This window comes from Ascaphus truei, chromosome 13 (assembly GCF_040206685.1).
Source record: "Ascaphus truei isolate aAscTru1 chromosome 13, aAscTru1.hap1, whole genome shotgun sequence".
NCBI lineage: Eukaryota > Metazoa > Chordata > Amphibia > Anura > Ascaphidae > Ascaphus > Ascaphus truei.
Genome location: NC_134495.1, coordinates 17,584,404 through 17,607,877, shown reverse-complemented (window position 1 = coordinate 17,607,877; position 23,474 = coordinate 17,584,404). Strand labels below are relative to the sequence as shown.

The following is a 23,474-nucleotide window of genomic DNA, read 5'->3' as shown; positions in this document are numbered from 1 at the left end:
GCTGCTCCGGCGGCCTCCTGTACATTTCTAGCTGCTCCGGCGGCCTCCTGTACAGTTCTAGCTGCTCCGGCGGCCTCCTGTACATTTCTAGCTGCTCCGGCGGCCTCCTGTACATTTCTAGCTACTCCGGCGGCCTCCTGTACAGTTCTAGCTGCTCCGGCGGCCTCCTGTACATTTCTAACTGCTCCGGCGGCCTCCTGTACATTTCTAGCTGCTCCGGCGGCCTCCTGTACATTTCTAGCTACTCCGGCGGCCTCCTGTACAGTTCTAGCTGCTCCGGCGGCCTCCTGTACAGTTCTAGCTGCTCCGGCGGCCTCCTGTACAGTTCTAGCTGCTCCGGCGGCCTCTTGCACATTTCCTGTGATAAAGTTTTCTCTTTTGTTACTTAAAACAGAGCATATAACCATGCAGGCAAAGAAGGGTGGGGGGCCGGGCTGCTCCTTCCTTCCATGCAGTAACACAGGAGGGAGAGGGACGAGGGGGTATGATACCTTTTATTGCACCAACAAGTAGTTGAGATGTTACAAACTTTCCAACTTCTCAGGGACCTTCATGTTCACAAACTAACTTTAAACAATTATTTTAAATATGTATGTGTCACATAAAGGCACCAATCACCCAGATGCAACCCCTTATACATGACATGGGTATCCTATGTAACCCCTTATACATGACATGGGTATCCTATGTAACCCCTTATACATGACATGGGTATCCTATGTAACCCCTTAAACATGCCATGGGTATCCTATGTAACCCCTTAAACATGCCATGGGTATCCTATGTAACCCCTTAAACATGCCATTAGTATCCTATGTAACCCCTTAAACATGCCATTGGTATCCTATGTAACCCCTTAAGCATGCCATTAGTATCCTATGTAACCCCTTAAACATGACATGGGTATCCTATGTAACCCCTTAAACATGACATGGGTATCCTATGTAACCCCTTAAACATGACATGGGTATCCTATGTAACCCCTTAAACATGCCATTGGTATCATATGTAACCCCTTATACATGCCATGGGTATCCTATGTAACTCCTTAAACATGCCATGGGTATCCTATGTAACCCCTTAAACATGACATGGCTATCCTATGTAATCCCTTAAACATGACATGGGTATCCTATGTAACCCCTTAAACATGCCATTGGTATCCTGTAATGTTTCATGGATGCAAGCGATAGATGGTTAACTCAAGTCAAAGTCATTGATATACAATTGATGCTTCCTCTCCAAACATATCTCCCTCCCCTGGAGTGTTCCCTTCCTCTCCACGTCCTTCTTCTCTCACTGAGACTGCACCCGCTGACTTTTTTGGGTATGATTTTTCAATCCCCAGGTGTGCTCTCCAGAGGCCGAGTGCGTTGCCCGTGGCATGGTGCCTGCTTCAATATAGGCACTGGTGACTTAGAGGATTTCCCAGGCTTAGATGGGCTGCCAAAATTCCAGGTACATTCTGTAGAGAGATATATATATTATTTTCTGTGCAGTAAACTTGAATGAGAGAGCAATCTATATTCATTCTAACATGGTGGTAAAACAATTCAGTGGCAAATGTATGAACAAGTGATTATAATACAAGTGATTATATTATTAATGTTATAATAGGATAAAATTAAATCCAAACTTCACGTTAAAATCCCACTCTTGCGAATAATACACGATACGCCTGCAATTGTCTTAACATGAATATAAACCCTGATCGTGAAAATAGTGAATATACTTCATTTAAGTGTTATAAGTAAAAGAGTGAAAAAATATATATAATTAGTCATGGGGCGGCCAACTCCAGTCCTCAAGGCCATCAACAGGTCAGGTTTTCAGGATATGCCTGCATCAGCACAGGTGTCTCAATCAGTGCTGAAGCGGGGATATCCAGAAAACCTGACCTGTTGCTGGTCCTTGAGGACTGGAGTTGGCCGCCCGTACTTTAGTTAAATAGAAACCGTGACCTTCCTTAAAATCAATCATATCTGTGATGAAAGCAATGTCACTGGCCCCACCAAAGAACAAGGGTTCTTAGCTCTAATAATAAAGGGCTCTTTAACTCTCCCATTATGCTCATATACATTTTGCATTTACTGCAGGTCAAAATTGAGAAGGACAGAGTATATATCCGGGCGAGCAAACAGGTAAGAATGACCTAGCGCGCGCGCGCGCACACACGCACACGCACACGCGCACACACGCGCACACACACACACACACCAGTGAATATAAATATAGAAGTGCAAATAGATACCATTTTAGAAATGAACCATCTATAATAAAAAAAGGCAGAGGTGGAAAACATGCAAGGTGTGTAAACATATAACACATGAATTGTATATAGATTAATATGATATAGTAACTGTAATGATTATAAAAAAACAGGGTGTGTGTGCTGAGCACGCACGTTCTTACTCACACTTCTGTGGGTTTTGTCACTGAAATTGTGTTTTGATTTTTATGATGTACATTGAATGAAAGACTTGGAGTAACGGCATTTAGATACTTTACAATCCAAAACATATCTATCTGACTTTCGTTATCATAAGTCAATTATATTGTGCATTCCAAATGATAGTATGGACATTTCAACACAAAAATAAATCAAATAAATTATATTCTCAAATCACTTTCATTGAATTAAAAACCTTCACCATCGCAAATACAATTTCTGTAGCAAAAGACAAAGAAGTTTCACTTACAATGCTCGTGCTCAGCACACACCACTTTTTTTTATTACTGTTTAACGTAGGATTGAAGCAGGGGGTCTCCGGAGCTGAATTAAATGAATTGCTTCTGGAGATACAGATCTCCATAGGGGGTGCTGGTACGTCAGCAAAGTTTAAAACTCCGGTGATTTTTGGAGGATTGAAGCAGGGGGTCTCCGGTGCTGAACCCCATAAACTTCAACTTTGGGGAACCCCCGGCTTCTAGAGATACTCACCTCCGAAGTGTGTGCGGTATCTCTCTGACGTTTAAAGGTTCCACGTCACGCGGGGCAATAGGAAGCCGCACCTGATGACGTCACAGCTTCCTATTGGCCCGCAGGGCGCGGGCGCTTTGAAAAGTGTCCATTGCATGGACCCTGACTACCGAGCGACTACTGCAACCCACTAGGGAGGTGAGTATCTCCGGAAGCAAGGGGTCCCCGGAGCTGAAATGAATGGGATTCAGTTCCAGTGACCCCCCTGCTTCAATCCCATGGTCAACATAAAAAATAAACTGCGACAAAATAAAAACAGAATAAAGGCAAAGAGAGGGTGATAACACAATCACCCAAAGATCCCTATTTACTGCACTCAATAATATTTCTTAGGATAAGTGGACTAGATAGTCCACAAGATATAAATATCAAATGGTAATTAGGTACAGACTACATATAGTAACAGCTCCCATAGTAACAGCTCCCATCACTATAGGAGGACAGGTACTAATAAAAGCCATCAATTTGGCCAAAAATAATAAAACTTTATTATTGAAATGACTTAATCCAGCGGTGTGCAAACTGGGCGTTGCGCCCCCCAGGGGGGGGGGCAAGATTATTCAGGGGGGCCGCGGGGCGGTTGCAGAGGCCCCAGTGCTCTTCCCCCAAGGCATTTAAATTAATGTTGGGGGAACGCGTGAGGCCTCTGCAACTTCACTTACCTTCTCTTCGGCGACGCGGCTTCATCATGTGACGTCACGTTGGCATGGCAACATGACGTCACGTAACCCCGCGGCGTCATTTCATGCTGGGAGCCAAAGAGAAGGAGGGGGGGGGGGGGCGCGAGCAGGGAGGGAAGCAGGAAGGGGGGAGCGCGAGTAGAAAAGATTGCACAGCGCTGACTTAGTCGGTCACAAACAATGACAGTGTCTTTGTTTTCTCAGGCTCTACAGACACAAAGGAGGACCAAAGTGATGGCTAAATGTATAGCGCTCAGCAATTACAGCACAGCCATTACCAATGTGCTCATAATTGGTGCAGGTAACTGTTCCATATAAGCGTTCTGTATAGTGGAGGAGAGCTTGCTACATCATTCCACCCAGCAGCACACAGGGCTTACCGATGTTCTTATCACTGGAGCGCGTAACCGTTTTATGTCAGAGTTTCACATGGGAGAGAAACTCTGTATTATATTCAGTAGAGCAGGGGGGCTCAACTCCAGTTCTCGAGCCACCTCCCCCCCCCCCCACCGCCCAACAGGTCAGGTTTTCAGGATATCCCTGCTTCAGCACAGGTGGCTCAATCAGTCCCTGCTTCAGCACAGGTGGCTCAATCAGTGGCGATATCCTGAAAACCTGCCCTCTTGAGGACTGGAGTTGGAGGGGAGGGGTGCACAAACTGGGGGGCATCCGATTTTCTGGGGGGCGGCGGGGCGGGCGCAGCCGTTACAGAGGCTCTTCCGCAAAGCATTTAAATTAAATGCCGGAGAGCGCATTCAAGGCCTCTGTAACTCGCCTTACCTGGTCTCCGGCGGCTTCCAGCGGTGCGTCGCCATGGTAACGTGACATCAAATGATGCCATGGGTCACATGACGCCCTGACATCAGAAGACGCCGGACACCAGGTAAGGGGTGTGGGTGCAGCACAAGCAGGGGGGGGGGGGGAAAGCAGGCAGGGGGGCGCAGACTGAAAACGGGCTAGTTATGCGTGTCTACAAAGTTGACTATAAATGTAACGAAAAGCACCATTTTCACGTTTCCTTATTGTACTCGTGTTTTGTCCGGTTCCAGGACCCGCTGGGTTAGTGTGTGCGGAAACATTAAGACAGGAGAGATTCTCGGACAGGATTGTAATGTGCACTTCAGACAAGTACTTACCATACGATCGATCCAAGCTAAGCAAGGTATGTATCTATTATAGCACATATGGGCGTTCCCCTGACCCTGTGACTCCTGTGTCCCCCCAAGACGTCCATCCAACGTGGATGCTTAATGTACAATAAACGCTTGGTTGACGGTAGAAAAGGACCGTCGGACATTATTAAAACTAGACTGTCATTTACCCTCCCAATGTCAAATCCTGGACTCTTTGGATATAGGGGACGATCAGGAGCAAGGTGGGGACCTTCTATTGTCATTATCAATCATTTGGTGTTTTTAGGCCCCTGATGTCTCTTATTACTCTGTACTTTATAACATTGGGCTTCAAGTGTCTCTTTTTCATAGAAACTCATGTGTTGTTTCCATAATAATAATAGCATGTTCTTGTATAGCGCTGCTAGTTTTACGTAGCGCTTTACAGAGACATTTTGCAGGCACAGGTCCCTGCCCCGTTGTTAGATCTCTACAGATCAGGTCCTTCTAGGGCAAGCAAAACCTTTTCTCCCGGGAGCTACTGAAACGCAACAGATATGGGATGCTTTCAATTAGCGTAGCATATACGAGCTCGGAGCTGTGAAAATTCAAGGAAGCTAGTGGTTGAATTGTCACAACTAAATTTTAATGATTCTCAAGCAGGTTTATATACACAAGGCAGGGACAAAAATACAGTTGTCATCTGTTACAAATATGGGTACACATCTAAATTTACATGTATCCTTCACATAATGCCTTTTCTGTAGAGCTTTAAACATTTAACTGCTGAGCAAGAGACATATACAATGGTGACTTATAAGGCAGCCCTATCCTCTGTTTTAACAATATTTTGACAGGCATTGAACAGTTGGTCTGCAGCTATTTACGATAGCCTCCCGTGAAAATAGCAAGGCCAGCGTATTCTTTTTAACCTTATCAATTCCAGAAGACAGTTTTAACCTTACATACCCTCCTTTTGTTCTGAAAGAACAAACCAATTGACCAATCCCATTTATTCTTCTGCAAACCACTCAGGAGAGGAAAAACTCCAAGGAAGAAACCTCCAAGAGACCATGTGCCTGCAGAAACCTATCTCTTTTAGGTATCTCGTCAGAGATGAACATATGGGTGGTTGACGAGTACCAAGACTATTGGTATTTCTCGCTCTCTTTGTGGGAGGTATATACATAATGGTCGAGCTAGAAGCAGAAACATCTTTCTTTGGCAAAAAAATAGAGCTGATTACACTTTTACCCATCTAGATTAATTCATACACACAGAGTAATAAACCTGCGATTATCCTAATTCCGAAAAGAATTTAATTCCCAATACATCGAGCCAATTTTCAAGGCCAAATGTAAAATCAAACTCTTTTGTTTCCTCTCTCATTCTAGATTAAATTTCTGCTAGAGTATCCATATCATGGTGTATACTTTTTTGATTGTGTGTCAATATAAGAACGGCATTCTTTACCCACTAATTTACAAACCCCTCCTTGTGCTGCCATCAGATAACCCAATGCCATACAATTTTGCAAAACTACTGTCCTTATCTATTGCTGAACCTTAAAAATAGCGTCTTTTAGTATTGTGAAAAACAACATTTATATTGACTACTGAAAAATCCCCTTTTGCATATAAATCATACATTCCTAAAAGGGTATTAGACCTCCCACTACTCTCTTAACTGAGCTATTTTTAATAATTAATGCCTTTCAATTTCGTATTCTTTGCTTAGGTATGATGAACATTATTTAAATTCTATTTCTGAGCATAAGTGGGGGTTGGTGTGGGTTAATATTTCCTAGGAGCGACTGCCCAACACATACATCTTACATACTACATTTACTCAGAATATCGGAACAGACAAAATGGCTGCCATAGGCAAAATGGTTGACTTGTGATCCTTTCCTTGTGGTTGGCACACGCCCTTGGGTGACCTCCCCACCTTCCTCTTTTCCAATCTTCTCAGCCCCCTCTTCCTTCAGAGACAGTCTTTTTTAAAGAACAGTTAACCATATCATAGTCCTGCCGGACCAAAAAAATAGTCCCATAGTACATAACTTGATTCCTTTCTGGCCATTGTATTGGCCCAGTTGATTTCTTTTTTTTTCGGTCTCTTCTTCTGGGGGACTGCTGACATCTTCATCACCAAAAAGAGACATAGCATCGGTGGGGGGGTTGCAACGCACTTCAGGACCAAAGTTTTGCTGTTCATAACACAGAGAGTAATGAGTAGGACAGACACACATACAAAAACATCCACTAGCTTCGCTCCCAGCGAAATAATCTAACCACCAAGTCCCAACAAATCCCAACCCTCATCTCTACCTTCAAACACTGGAACCACTTTCCCAAATAACATAACCTGGTCTAGTTGCAGGATAATAATTTATCTATCCTTCTATCACAGAGTCAATAATTTCCCTAGGGTAAACTTGTATTTCTACTCCCTTCATAACCAATTTCTTATATATATATAGTTCTACAAATATCTTATAACATCTTGTCTTTTTCCAAGGGGTTAAATATAACTCTCGTGTTCCTGGGGTGCAATTTATTTGGTATGTATAGTACATTGGGATATATTGCACTAAGATGTGGGCTTTGTTTACCAGGATTCCATTATATAACAAAATATTCTTGTTACTACCTTATCGTCTTCATGTGGACACCACTTACAGTATATAAACCTAATAGAATAAACATTGTAATTAAAATAATAAAACCTGTAAAAAGAAAGGTTATTAAAAAGTTCAAAGTTCATATGTTGAGGTCCGATTTTTCTTCCTATGAACTTTTCTCCTTTTTTTGGTTAGTGCCGGGTTTTCTTATGAACCAAAACACCAACTGAGAACGGCTGTGTCTTTAGGCCATCCCTCCTTTGTTGAGGTTTAATTTTGAAGCGACTGTGGGTGCACTTGTGTAACATGGATCCAGGAAAAATATTCTGACTGGGTAGAATCTGGAATGGGCCTCTTCACTTTAGATGAAAAGCGCTTTTGCGTCACCTTTATCTTCATCTAATTGGAAGGACTGCACCTGGACATGAGACACTCAGACAATTGCATCAGTTTCACACAATAGATGCTGATTAAAATCGTCTGTTTTAGAACATAATCATACAACATCAAATCTACAAGGTACCTAGGGTGACCATTGGTCTTCCCATGAGAGAAAATTATATCTGATTTTCACATTAGGCTAGGCCAAATACACCTTTATATTTAAGGGATCAATCACAAGGCTAAACAGGCAGAAAAATAAACGGTGGTTCATTCGGATAAGACCTTGAAAACACAAGAAACAGAGAATATACTTTGGGGGACCTTATACTTATTAGGAAAATAACTTGGGGAGATTTGGACTCAAAATCCAGGAGTCTGGGGGGCACAGGGAGGCCCTGGTGTAATTCACACTGCGTTCTGTCAAATCATGCCTGCTTGCTGGGGGAAATTAAGTGACTAACAGCACTTTGGCCCCACAACTCCTGCAACCAAAATAATTATATTTCCACCCAAATATCCTCCTAAAACTGACACACAAGAAATTTCACAGTTCCGCTAAGGGAATATGACATAGAAAATAACAGGGTCAGTTCACTTTCAGGCACTCCATATCTGAGCTGGGGCATTGGAATGCTTATTCACATGTAATTCACATGCCAATTCACATGCTAATTCACCAACCTGGGTTTAAATCACAGGACAAACACAATGCATTGCAGGTTTTAGAACACATAAAACAAACATGTAAACACAAGAGCTTGCACTCCACTATTTGCACCTATCATGTGGGGTTCTAAAACCTTCTCTTCTCTAAGATACCAGCTAAGAATACCTTGCTGGCAGACAAGACAGGCCAAAAATATCACCTCCCTTTCCCCTCGTGCCAGGAGACTCTGTTCTCATAAGCATATTCTGTGCAGCTATTTCTCATAAGGGGCCACCCATACAAGGCAATCCACTTATAAGCTTGCACAGACAGCTGCAGGCCCATGAGGCAAAGGGCATACACAGAGAATGCATTAACTAGCCCACTGGCAGTTAACCCTACATACACAGTTCCTAGTTTATACCCATGTGGGGGTATAAAAAGGAAAAATTACAGGCAACCTAGTAAGGTACAATATTATGTAACCATGCTGTAAAATGGCTACAGTCATCTCTCCTGCTGACAGTAAGGCCTGGTAAGTTATGGGCATGCCAGCAGTAATTATGGAGGTTTGCCCTCACACCCTGGTGAGGTGCCCTATGTATGGATGGGAGTGATTGCACCGAGGGGTGCACCACAGAGGAGTACCTCACCAGGACCATCCACAAGCGGACGTTGGGATCCTGATGAGATGGAGGCGCTGCACTGGATATAGGTACGACTCAAGTACAGTACCTCAGCTGCCTGTCTGGGTTGGCAATCCCCACACACCATCATGCGGGAGACTCAGGAGTCCTGTTGCCAACAGGTGCACCACCAGACACTACACTAATGGGGACTGCTTAGACCACAGGGGCCAATATGAGATTGGGTGGGTCAGGCCAGAAAATCCGTTACAATTACACCCAAGAGCCAAGAGCTGACACTCTCAGCCCTTGCCATATGGTTTCAGGGGTAGCCAGCAATAATAACAGCAATAACACCCTCCTTTTGTTCACTTGTATTACATGTGAACAATATCATATAAAGGATAACAGCATTTAAAGCATAACCTTAATGGAATTGCTTGATGTATAGCAAGACTAACCTAAAACCTTTGGGTATAACATTTTCATAAAAAAAAATCTCAAAAGAACCCTACTGAATATAAATATAATCTGCTATAGTCTTCTGACAGAAACTTTTAGAACACAAAATAGCATCTGATTTGCTGAAAGAACAACCTGTAGCATAAAAACTTATAGACACAGATTTAAAGGTGGGACACATTTGAGAGAAAAAGATGGTTAAAAATGATAAAATATTAAATATTTGATCAACTTTGCAGAAAAATAATTCCATAGAGAACCCTCTAGTATATGAGAAGGAGCGGCTCAGTGAGCAACGACACCGACCGGCACTGAGAGCTTGAAGCAGGGGAGCCCGGCTCAACTCCCAGTGTCGGCTCCCCGAGACTCCGGGCAAGTCACTCCATCTCCCCGTGCCTCAGGCACCAAAAACGTAGACTGTAAGCTCCACGGGGCAGGGACCCGCGCCTGCAAAAATGTCTCTGCAAAGCGCCGCGCACAACCAGCAGCGCTATAGAAGAAAATGCTATTATTATTATTATAAGTATACTGGCAGACCTGGTCAGGGGCCGTTTTCCTTGTACGTTGCTTTACTGCTATTTCGGGGTCTGCACACTTATACATGGCTCAGCACTAGAGTTTCTGTGCTAATTACATTGGACTAGTGGTTACTTTATCCACCTGTTCCCACTGCAATACACTAGTGATTCTATGCAGTTCATCAGTGATCCAGAACATTACATTGTGTTCATACTATAGGGTCTGAGCGTTTAATATTTGTTTTAATCCCCATTTTAATCCCCATTTTAAACGGATATTAAAGATTTAAGTTTTAACCACTTCGTTACCCACCCACCAGGTGTTTAGAGTGCTCATTTTGGGTTACTGTCCTCTGTTTATTTGAACTCTATATTAATCAATTTACACCTTTTACCATTTCAAGCCATATAACAAGCTCAAATAACTCTCTGGGCTTCCTGCCAAAACCTTGTAACAGAAAAAATGGTTAATTACTGGTTACTGCAATACAATTTGGGACAGCTTGAAATATGCAGCTCTTCACACAGCCCGACAATGTTTCTGGTATTCAAAACTTAAAACTGGATCTTTGTTAAACAGAAAATTGTAGGCTTTAACATATACTTTTAGATAGTTTAGTTACTGGTTATACACAAAAAGAGCACAGAGCGCAGATACAAAACAAACAGAATTTTACGCTTCTTTCACACATTCAACCAGTTTTTACAAAAAATAACAGACACATATTTTCTCACCTATTTTAATAAATAGGAAAACAAAACAGTTTGATCCTGCAGAATAAATTAATAAAGATATCCCTTTTTTTTTTTTTTTTTTTTTCATATCATAATTAACTTCTTTTTTTTTAACTAATTTTTAAAATGCTGAGCTTCTAGTTAGCTTTGTGTCTAGAATATATTTCCCCTGTTATTCTATATAAGATATTCACCTGATTTTATCTGTGGAGATTTAGAGGAAAAGAATTATAATTCTGGTTAAGGAAATAAATCGCCTGGCCAGTACGATAAACATCCTTATTATTCCAGTGACTGGACTGTTTACAAAAATAATTCATCCTTTCTTTATTCTTTTTCTCCACAGATACCCAAAACCAGATACCCAAAACTTTCCCCTGCCCAGTGTAAATTAGTTTATATTATTGTGGTGGTGTACACCTTTTAGAAATTAAATTTCAATCATGAGCAATTAATTATATTCTTATTTTAGAATCATTTGCAAGTCCTGAATAGTCATTTTGTATACATACAATAAACCAGTATTCTTATTATTCAATGCAAATAACACTTTCACATAGATAGAATTCACCCAGATTCTTACAAGCACACATACAGGGATTACTCAATCAATCAACCTTTTTTTTTTTTTTTTTACCATATCCATACTTAAAAATAAAACATTCTGAGGGAAAAAGAAACCTATACCTGTTATACTCTTGTTTTCCACTTTTCAATTCAGACAGGAAAATATTATTAATTTAAACTTAATATATACTCATACTCAGTTAATGTTGCACAAATAATTTGAGTTTGCATGTTCGTTTTTCCTAAGAGGCATTCACGATTTTTAGTACATTCCTATGCCTGTGTAAAAATAGCTGGAGGAAAAAAGGTGGGGGCTACTTGCAGCTGCTTATTACAATACATACAGGCGAGAGAGAGAGACAGCTGATTTTGCCACTAACAGCGAGGGAGAGGGCTGACAGGTTACACCCGTAGAGCTTACAATCTATGTTTTTGGTGCCTGGGGCACAGAGAATTAACTCAGTGCCAGTCAGTGTCTTTACTCACCGAGCCGCTCCTTCTCTCTCTCCCTATGTGCATTAGTCTGGGATCTGAGGAAAGCTATGGCTGAGATTAGGGAGAGAGGTGAGCGGACACACATATGTTAGAATACGATGTAATAAATTCTGTATCAGGGCCGGTAATAGTTTCCCTTTCTCTGTATATAAGATGCTGCAACGTCCGAGCAGGGATACACTCCACTGGATAAAGATACACAGCAAACGGGAGAAACTTCAGTAACAAGTTGCTTTCATTTAACACAGAGCTACCAACAGGTCAGGTTTTCAGGATATCCCTGCTTCAGCACAGGTGGCTCAATCAGTGACTCAGTCAAAGACTGAGCCACCTGTTCGGAAGCAGGGATATCTGGAAAACCTGACCTGTTGGTGGCCTTGAGGACCGGCGTTACCCACCCCTAGTCTTGATACTAAGGGGGAGCTGTATCATAGTAAGTTTTGAGCAAGATTGATGCACATTGCGCCATTTTCATCTTGCGTCTCTTTGCGTTAATGTATCAAGGTATCTGCTTCAAGTTTTGTTCCGTTTGCCGTTGATACATCTCCCCCTATATACTTCACAAGAGCATAATACATAACCTTTGTTACCCCCCCCCCCTTAGGGCCATACCACTAAACTAAACCTAAATTAACATTAGGTTAATAATTATAACGCCTACTCCTCAAATAACCCCACGTTACTCAGTGCTACTCCTCAAATAACCCCACGTTACTCAGTGCTACTCCTCAAATAAACCCACGTTACCCAGTGCTACTCCTCAAATAACCCCACGTTACTCAGTGCTACTCCTCAAATAACCCCACGTTACTCAGTGCTACTCCTCAAATAACCCCACGTTACTCAGTGCTACTCCTCAAATAACCCCACGTTACTCAGTGCTACTCCTCAAATAAACCCACGTTACCCAGTGCTACTCCTCAAATAACCCCACGTTACTCAGTGCTACTCCTCAAATAACCCCACGTTACCCAGTGCTACTCCTCAAATAACCCCACGTTACTCAGTGCTACTCCTCAAATAACGTATGGCTATTTGGTTTCCGGTTGTTGGTGCCAACGATATACAAGAGGGGCCGTTCCCCCTAACATCACATATGCGCTAAAGGCCATTCAAGTTAGCACAGGGATTTAATATGCCGAGAGAGAGACCTATTCTAGTCCCAAGCACTATATATATCCCCTCAAACCTCCCTCACACCCCATAACTCCTAAAAGATTTCCATAAGACCTATACAGTAGGGCCCTGCTTCTCGGCGTTCCGTGGATACGGTGGCTTTATATATAAATGTTTTCTGACTCAGTGCTTGGTGCGCGCACACCAGCGTCCGTTACCCCCGAGTTGCGTCATGCAGCCCAAACTATACACACGTGCACGCTCATGCTCGCACCCCCTCCCCCTTTCCTCCTCGGTTCCCAACCAATCCCTCATCGGCTCGCCTCTGTTTGCTTCCGGAATGCTGCATTCTGGGACGGAGTAGGAGGGAGGAGGGGGGGAGGGACAGGAGGTCGCAGGTGAATATAGCCTTTTTTTTTGTGCACAGCGCACAAATGCTATGTTCCGCTTTTCGGCGATTTTCGCTTTTCAGCGGGGGGTCCGGAAACCTAATCCGCCATATAAGTGGGGCCCTACTGTGCTGACAAGCCTAAGGGCCCTCGTGATGAAGGTGGTACCAGTGTCAGGCCCAACAGAACCCGCAACCTCTGCTAGCATTGAACTATCTCAGGTGCTGGACAGCTCCCTTGTCACTGCATACAGTACTTTCAGGTGTGAGCAGTAAAGCCCTAAGTATCAGCGATATCCAGCATCTGAGATAGTGAGCTCCTGCCCCGAATAGCAGAGGTTCTGGGTACTAATTCTGTTGGGCCTGACTCTCACACATTATGTATCTCATACGATTAAAGTTCCACATGATCTGGTATGACTTAAAACCTGCTATTCTTTTCACAGGAAGCAACAAAAAATAAACGGAATTTGTTAGGTGATTTAACTGTTTTAATTGCAGCTGATTAGATTGATACACAGTTCAAAAATATTCTACTTTCCATAGTAAAGTTTCCTACACTAAAATAATTGCAAAAACAATTTATTCTGCTGCAGTCAATGGATTCTCAAGCAGAACAGATTTTCCTCCGATCCAAGGAATTCTTCCACACATATGACATTGAAGTACTGACAGAAACACAGGTAAGGAATTCAACATGGGTTAAAACCCATCAGTGTGTTACATTGTGGCACTTGAAGACGGGGAAGGGTTTACTTTAAAGGTGCAGTTATTTTTTTATTTTTTATTGTATTATTTTTATATAATTTTCATATTTTTATATATATTTTTTTTAAATAATTATTATAATTATTATTATAATTATTATTATTATTATTATGAGCTCCCGCTAAAGTGTTAATGAGGCTTTAGTGCAGGGACGGGCAACTCCAGTACTCAAGGGCCACAAACAGGTCAGGTTTTCAGGATATCCCTGCTTCAGCACAGGGGGCTCAATCAGTGGCTCAGTTATTATGACTGCACCATCTGTGCAGAAGCAGGGATATCCTGAAAACCTGACCTGTTGATATTAATATTTTTATATGCTATATGGTGGAGGGTTTTTAGTCATCTTTTCACCCACCATAACCCAAATAATGTGTGTGTGTGTGCGCGCGTGTATATATGTGACAAACGGCTTACTCCGGGGCTCCGCCGTCTGTCCGGGACTGTTAGAACACGGTCTTTTAGGGTAGGTTAAATGATGAGACGTCACGTACTGTTCCTTTAAACAGGCTATGCCTGGTTTATTTAGTCCCAGGCACTGAGACTGCCACAGTGCAAACAGTATAAACAAAGCCAAACAAAAAGCTGCTCATCTGAGCGATAACTTAAACTTAGATATTCCCTGACTCAGGGTTGGAAGTGGCTTGTCCACTTCCACCAACAAAATAAGTATCTTTGCAGTCTTAGATAAATGAACAGAATGATTGAACCTGTTTGGGGAAGAGGCTTCTTCCCCTCTGTACTTCAGCAGCCTTCCAGCCTCCAGGCTCTTGGGGGAGAGGGAAGAGCAAACAGGAAATCAGTCTTACATACCTGATTTCTAATTAGCATGACAGGTGACAGAAATCAGGCAGCAGACAAACTCTGGTCTGGATCTCTCATCCCTCAGTTCCAGCGCTTGCCAAACTGTGGGATGGAGTGCATGTATTATAAGGCTGTACTCCCAGCCAAACAGGATAGAAACTGGTCAGTATCCTGGGAGCCCTATATATGAAATTTATTACCATCCCCTGGTTTCTGTCACAATATATATATATATTCCTTCTGAAGTTTGAAGACACCTTCCAGCTCATTCACTTGAATAATGTGCCATGAGGTCTCCTATAGAATATTCATAATCTATCCTATTTTGTCGGGGTTTTTTTTATAATGTGGCTGCTTTATGCTCATAGTATGTAATATATTTGTGTCCCGTTTGGCACATTTGCCCATTTCTAAGTGATTACGGGTGCATCTCCTGGGTTTATCTGAAAGCGGGTTTTTTTGTTTTTTTTTAAGTGATTGCATCTTTAAATTCACATTCTGCAGAAATGATTTCAGGTCATCAATGTGGACGTGAAGAGCAAGAGTGTGGTTTTCAAAGACGGATTCAGAATGGAGTACAACAAACTGCTGATAGCCACCGGTAGCACGTGAGTTAAAATAAACACTGACGGGAGATGGCAGATAGGTTTATTCAGTCATAATAGGGGAAGGGCTGTGTCGCTAAGGCAGGGGTGGGCAACACCTGTCCTCAAGGGCCACCAACAGGTCAGGTTTTCAGGATATCCCTGCTTCAGCACAGGTGGTCCAATCAGTGGCTCAGTCCTTGACTGCGCTGGAGCGGGGAGATCCTAAAACCTGACCTGTTGGTGGCCCTTTTCGGACTAGAGTTGCCCACCCCTGAGCCAAGGTATATTTGGACCGCGGCTGATGCATTTTGTATCTTGTAACAACAGCTCTAGGGGCGCACACCAACACAACCAAGAGTATGCACAGTTGTAATCCCGCGTAGCCAGCCAGAAAACCACATTTTTTCAATTAATTTAACAGTATTATTGGTTTCCTTACACAAATATAACCATGCTAATAGCTACATAAGTAGTACATCAGATCCCGCATGAGATGTTTTTTTAGTCTGGAAGAATGTCAGTGGGGGATTTAAACAGCTGCTGAAGCACTTTAGTGAAGTGGCCCTTGTGCTACAATAATAAGTGACAAATCATTTTGTTCACCCCCTTATACAGTTACATCATTCCATACTAATATTGGAGGGATGCAGAATGTTGATTCCCAATAGATTATTATCAAGCCCCTTAGATCTTAAGTCCGGGGTGTGCAAACTGGGGAGCGTGAGATTATTTTGGGGGGGGGCGAGTGGCGCGGCGGTTACAGAGGCCGAGGCTCTTCCCCCAAGGCATTTAAATGAAATGTCTGGGGACTGCGCGAGGCCTCTGTAACTCGCTTACACGCTTCGGGCGCTGCGACATGACCCCGCGGCGTCATTTGACGTTGGCACAAAGGTAAGTGGGGAGGGCGCGAGCACTGGGGGAGAGCAGGCAGAGGGGGTGCAGCACCCACAGCTTGCCCACCCCTGTGTTAAGTGATCTGTTTGAATATTGGATTTTGACTGTCTTTGCGATGATGGGATTTCTACCTTGATTTGGATTAACCTGCATCTTCACCATGTGAGCGCTGTGCTTGGCAATAATCATTTTGAATGACTGTACTTTGTATGCTACTAGTAGGGAGTAACGTTGAGAGTATTTATCATCTCGGACCATGCCCAGCTACTGTTTATGACTGTGTCCTTTGTGGAAGGTATTATTTGGAGGTGCTGTACCCCTATATGTGGTTTTGGAGAGACAGCACCTTTAAAATCTGGTCGCTAGTGGCTTCACATTTAGTGTGGGAAGACGTTGACAGGTGAATCCCTTGTGTTGCAGACGCAGAAATGGGACATGCTATCTCATTTATGGCACTTTAATGCGTTTCTCCCTATGTGTCACTGCTCTTCTTGTGCATGCAGTACATTGTAACACACAATATACTATAGCAATAAAGCAAATCCTACTATTTTACATGGGAGTTATTTTCTGTGATTAATCTGGTGCCGTTTTTTTAAACTAGAAGTGGACCCGTTTTACACAAGGGCCTATGTGCCAAGGCAAAAATTGGGCAACACTGGAGCAATTCTGTGTCGTCCTGTTCAATGTAAATTGCATGCTTAGCACACTCGTTACAATTAATACAGGTCATCATTAACCAGAGAGCTTTACACCAATTTAGGCCGCGCAGAAACTTTTGGGGAACATATATGAGGCATGTACAATAGATGCACTTTTTTGGGGGGGGTTCCTGTCTTTATTAGATATTCTGACTCTTCAAATCCTCTACTCTGCCGACCCTATTAAATATCAGTGATGAAGGCACTAACACGTTTTATTCTCTGCAGCCCGAAAACCCTCACCTGCAAGGGGAAAGAAGTGGAGAATGTCTTCACCATCCGAACACCCGAAGATGCCAATAGGGTGGTGAAGTTGGCAAGTAGCAGGAATGCAGTGATTGTGGGAGCATCCTTCTTGGGTAAAGTGTCCCTTCTCTATCAACATCTTCTGTGACATCTGTACACGTTTAGTTCTGCCATCTCTTTACTGACAGTAAATACAGTATACGGTGTAATGCTACTGCCGACACTGAAGGTGCAGTATGAGGCTGCTGGTCAGTATGAACTAGTAGGCTGAAATGAATGTCTAATGAAATGTATGATTTCATCTGCTTCTTCTGGAACAACACACACCTATCCTTTGCACGGGGGAGAGGGGGGGGGGTTACCTTCATTAACACTAAGGCGTGTTTCAGGTAGAAAAAAACTTGGTCAATACTGATCAATATTTGTGAGTTTTGCCCATAGAGTACTCATAAAAATAATTGAGTAGCCAAGGTTTATTGTCTAAGGCAGGGGTGCGCCCGTGTCTGCTCCCCCCCCCCCTGCTCGCGCACCCCCCTCCCCTCCTTATCTGCTCTCTGGCTTTGATGCCGTCATATGACATAACAACGTCATGTGACGTCGTTGCCATTTGACGCTGCGTTGTCATGGCAACACGTTGCCGAAGAGCAGGTAAGAGAAGTTACAGAGGCCACACCCTCCGCCGGCATTTAATTTAAATGCCTTGGGGAAGAGCGCGGGGCAACTCCAGGCCTCAAGGGCCACCAACAGGCCAGGTATAAGTGATATGCCTGATTCAGCACAGGTGGCTCAGTCAACGACTGAGCGACTGATTGAGCCATGTGTGCTGAAGCAGGGATATCCTTAAAACCTGACCTGTTGGATGGCCATTGAAGACTGGAGTTGGCCATCCCTGGTCTAAGGTTTTACAGCAAATATGAACATGGGCAGATTTGGCATTATATGCCCTGGAATTCTGTTTCTGTACCATATAGATTTTTTTTTAAATTCAGTAGCTTTTGCAGCGTGAACTGGAACAGGTTTGCGCATCTCTAGTTCTAGATGAAGCAAATGTCGAGATGATTAGCAATGAATCGCACTGCAGTTTCATCTTTATAATACTTCCATCTGGAAGCTAAGTTTCCCATTGGAGAATGCACAGTTTGGCAAACTCACCCGTACACAGCGCTCCGGGGAAGCACATTACCCCATACGCAGAAGCAACAGTAAAAGAATATCAGTACCTCTAGATACTCGTGTTTCTTTCATTTAATGCTGCATGAAAGCTTTCAATTCAAATATAATTAACTATTATTTACCTCTGTATTGCATTATACAGGCTGCATAAAGCCCTGCAATACAATGTTAACCCTGTTCCTTATATGAAAAGAAGGGTCTTTAGTTACATATTTTGACTAAAAGAGTAAGGTCCATATTTACTAAGCAGACTTGTGACAGAAGATATCAGTACTTAGCCTTGGTATACCTATGGCAGGGATCCCCAACTCCAGTCCTCAGGGACCGCTAACAGTGCAGGATTTAAGGATATCCCTGCTAGAGCACAGATGGCCCAATCATTTAGACTGAACCACCTGTGCTCTAGCAGGGGTATCCGTAAAACCTGCACTGTTAGGGGTCCTTGAGGACTGGAGTTGTGGGATCCCTGACCTATGGTATATTCCAGTGAATAAGGGTTAGAACCATTTAGTGAACATGGGTATATATTGCCTTCTCTCCAGCACTATGAGTTTGATAAGGTTATTTCATCATGTTTTTTTTTTATTAAGAGGCTTTTACCGTTCCACCACAGTGGAAGAGATAACGTTTATCTTAGGTAATAGGGATGTGCCTTTGTGTGGAAGTTGTAAATATTTGGGGACTGCCTTAGTGAAGTCGGTGGGTTTACAGGGACATCCTTCATTACTAAGCAGTCTTCTGCAATGAGAACCCTTCCAGGGCTGAAAGACCCCTTACAGCCCATTGATTCAATGGTATTAAGCCTTATTCACTAGAAGATATCACAGGTATACCAAGGATCCGCACAGGTGTGTAAATCTGGTCCATAGTGCAGTATGTGTTAATCCATCCAAGTTTCACAACTACAAAAAGTTGCCCTATCGTTCATCAGGTATGGAAGTAGCAGCCTACCTCTGTGAAAAGGCCCACTCTGTCTCTGTGGTCGAACTGGAGGATATTCCCTTTAAGAAGTTCCTTGGGGAAAAGGTTGGACATGCGATATTGAAGGTAACCTACCAGATGAGTTTCTATTTGAGGGGAAAGATCTTGTTATTTTATGGATGTATTTATGTATATCTTTATTTGTATAGCACCGCCCGCGCACATAGCGTTTCCCAGCAGTGATACACGACTAAATAATCGGAGGCGTAATGGGAATAAGTTTTACAAACACAGACGTAAACATTGGGTACATGTATCAAATTTGATCTAAATACACAATAATATTATTGTAAGATATTTCCTAACTTTTTAAGTTTGTTATATAAGCTATTTATCAAAATGTCATCCCGGTGAAATTAGTGAGAACAATAGCACCCAATAATTATATATTAAAATGATCTAATATCATCTAATAATTCGATATAAAATGTAGCAAATAAAAATACCAGCATTGTATGTTTGATAATGGGGAAGGGCAGGGTTGCAGACCTGTTTGGGCTATGCAAATGCACCACAAGTGGGATTTTTATTTGCTCTACACTGTACGGTGGAGGGTTTTTGCACTTTTTTTTTTTATCCAGCAAAACTTTTTTTAATATCTGGATATAAAAATATCAAATAGAAAATCATAAATGAATGAGGTAGAATATTTTTTTTATCATACGTCTATGGATCATGTAATAATGTGTATTTGGTTCCAATCTGGTGCAATTCCCGGTCACAAAGGTGAGTCCTATATATCAAAAATTGCACCATCTTTGTACTACATGGTGAGCATGGTCTCCCTCGCCTAGTGCTGCTATTTGCCCCAGTATTGTAGTCAGGAAAATGTATTAAATCCCAATCATTATACTCCATGTAAGCATAATGGAGTAAGATACACAGTACATGTAGTTACAGGTGAGCAGTACATGTAGGTCTATATATCTCCTGCCATAAAACACCATCTGGCGCTGGAAGATTTTATGGCCCATTCAAGTGAACGGGCTGTACAATGACTCTCAGTGCCGGAACGATCTCTTATGGCTGAAAACGGCTAAAAACATTTTTTGGAAAGCTATTGGTCCCGATGGGTTACATGCTGAACGTAACTGGTTATTTTTTATTAGCTAAATCTCTTTTTTTAACTATTGGGCTGCTACATCTGTCAAGTTGATCGCTTATTGAGAGTGACTATTTAATGTACTTGGGTTTGGGCAGGATTTCACTCCACCCCTGATAAAGGTTATCCCCAGTGTAGCGCGCAGTACGCAGAATTTGTACATAGAATTTTCACAAGCACAGTCCCAGCCCAAATGAGCTTACAATCTATGCTGCCTGAGGCACAGGGAGATAAAGGCAAAGGACCAGGTTCTCCTGTTTCAAACTCAGTATCATTGCTGACAGTCAGTGTCTTTACTCACTGAGCCGCTCCTTCAGTTCTTCAACTGGGCATTCTGTATTCCTTTATGCCTTTTATTACTATGCTGGGATACACGCCTCTTGATGTTAGTGATGTCATCTGTCCACCCTATTTAAATCAGCTGACTGGGGACCATTAGACACGCCCCTGACGAAGCCGTTCCTGGCGAAACGCCGCGTTGGGTGTCCGCTCTCTGTCTCCCACGCTACTTCCATCTCCAGACCTCGACATTGTGACCAGTAGCAGTGCGACAGCAGTGTGTGGCAGCAAGTATCAGCATTATTGCCTTTGTTACGGGACACTGTGTGTTGTGCTATCTGGAGTCAGTACCGCTGCTATTACTACTCAGGGCAACTCTTTGGGACTCTGCAGGACTGCAGCTGCTACTTCCCCTCTCCGGCCTGGGCTCGGCTTGCACCGCTGTGTTTGCTGGTTTAGAGGGGTGATATTGATATTAGTTTACACGGTATTATCTCCCATGCGGGACCACACAGTTGCTCACTTGTTTCCCTGACATGCTGCAGCGGATGTCACTGTGTATGGTGGCCTTAAGGGGTCACATATATCCTGCTTTGAGTGCTTTATTGCACTGCTTTTTTTTTTTACTACACCTCCAGCTATAGCATATCTATATCCGCATACATACTACACACACTCTTGCATGTTTATTCCACTGAGAGATTTGTGATCCTTATCCTCTCGGCTTTACTGGGGCAGCCTTGATTCTCTGTTGCTGCCACCATTGCTTTTGCATCTTTGTATATTTATATACTTGTTTATACAGGGATGATGCCATACTAGCAAGCTTTATGGATACACTTTCCTATTCGGGTTAAGTACATATTATCAATTGTCCATTCTCCACGCATTATTTGTATTGTGAGGTTGGTCTACATTGCTGGCGGTTTTAAGTATATTAGGACTCCTTATAGAGTTATTTTTCTCTTGACGCATGTTACATGTATCATATATAGGAGTCTCTACTATTACTATTACTCACTTGCTATCCATGCATCTTGTTATCGTTATAGCATTCGGAGACGGTTCACTATGTTTTTAGTGTTTTATTATAGTCTGTTTGTCTTCCTTCGGCTGTTTGTTTAATAAAGTTTTTACTTTTGTACTCATGCCTGTGTGCCCCATTTTGGAGTCTTAGTAGGCCCTGTTCTATGGGACCTACAACCTTTTTTTTGGTTTACAGTGGAGTTTGGACTAGGTCAGGAGTGGCAAACTCGAGTCGTCAAGGGCCACCAACAGGTCAGGTTTTAAGGATATACCTGCTTCAGCACAGGTGTTTCAATCATTGGCTCAGTCAAAATGACTGCACTACCTGTGCTGAAGCAGGGATATTCCTAATAGCTGGCCTGTTGGTGGCCCTTGTGGACTGGAGTTGGCCGCCCCATGACTAGGTGCTTCGTTTTATTCCCTGAAGACACAGAGGGAATATTACATAAAGCCTCCAGTCTCCAGGCTTCTTCTGGTCCTGGTGACCCGCGGTATAATAAGTTTGCCGGCCACCTGCCTTTTCTGACTAAAGCACAGGGTAACACCTCAGCAACGCTCATCTTTGGTGAACCCATTGTATCTCTCTCACTAAACCAGGTCCCTAATAATGATATAATATCACTAATTATTGATACTAACAGAAAAACCACTTGCCGCAGCTATCGCCAACTACAGGGGAAGAAAAATGCCAAAACTTCATAAATTAACCCCTAGTGGAACAATTCCATCATTAACTGGAAATGACAGTAATAACTACAATTCTACATAATATATCCATAGTCATCATTCAATGTTACAACATATACAGAAAAAGGTACGTCGTTGTATTGTAGGATACTACATATAGTATGTTCACTCGAAGTTAAAATATCTCCCAAACAGCAATTGTTAACCAAACCTAGATGGTCTGGGGGTAAATTTACACAATTTGGAATCAAATATCATTATTAAAGAAACACAATTATTAATCACCTTAGCGACAGCAGAAATAAAAGATTATTTTTGTTTAAACATTTTTTTGTTATTTCATTCTTACTAATAACCTTCGCTATCGCCTACTTAACGGGATTCTTTTAGGATATTTACATTCAGAAAATCTGTGAATTAAATTTTCAGTCTTCCGCCCCCAAAAAATAATTTAAACCCTCGGGAAACTGCATCAGTTATGGACAAATGTTGCATTGGGGTTTTCTATAGGCTTCCCTGCAGATCTATACTATTATAAATATAGTATCAATATCTCACCCAGTTGGATATTAGCAGAAAGATTAAACTGCATGGACATGTCTTTTCGACGGACATGTCTTTTCGATGGAAATGTCTTTTCACAGCCTATGTTACCAAGTGAAAATTGCAGGAGGTTCATTGTTAGAATAAATAGGGGATAATGGCATTGTCTGCAACAATGGCGTACTGTACTGTATACTGTATGTTCCTTTTATTTTCAGATGTTTGAAAACAACAAGGTGAAGTTCTATATGCAGACCGAAGTTTCCGAGCTCAGAGAAGAGGAAGGAAAGGTATGGTACATTTCTGAGCAATATAATGCAGCATTCTACAGGGCTGCATTTGGCAACACTTTAG

General features: G+C 42.5%; 1 protein-coding gene across 3 annotated transcripts in view; it reads left to right on the top strand.

Moving 5' to 3' along the window:
- Positions 1-23,474, top strand: part of AIFM3 (AIF family member 3) — a 74,481-nt gene that overhangs the window by 33,229 nt on the left and 17,778 nt on the right. For all 3 annotated transcript variants that reach the window (XM_075568717.1, XM_075568715.1, XM_075568716.1), the window contains 9 exons: positions 1,349-1,458; positions 2,097-2,141; positions 3,865-3,961; positions 4,710-4,822; positions 13,929-14,015; positions 15,418-15,509; positions 17,312-17,442; positions 19,434-19,549; positions 23,339-23,410. In XM_075568717.1, the coding sequence (XP_075424832.1) occupies positions 1,349-1,458; positions 2,097-2,141; positions 3,865-3,961; positions 4,710-4,822; positions 13,929-14,015; positions 15,418-15,509; positions 17,312-17,442; positions 19,434-19,549; positions 23,339-23,410 (863 nt within the window). The remainder of the gene's footprint in view (positions 1-1,348; positions 1,459-2,096; positions 2,142-3,864; positions 3,962-4,709; positions 4,823-13,928; positions 14,016-15,417; positions 15,510-17,311; positions 17,443-19,433; positions 19,550-23,338; positions 23,411-23,474) is intronic.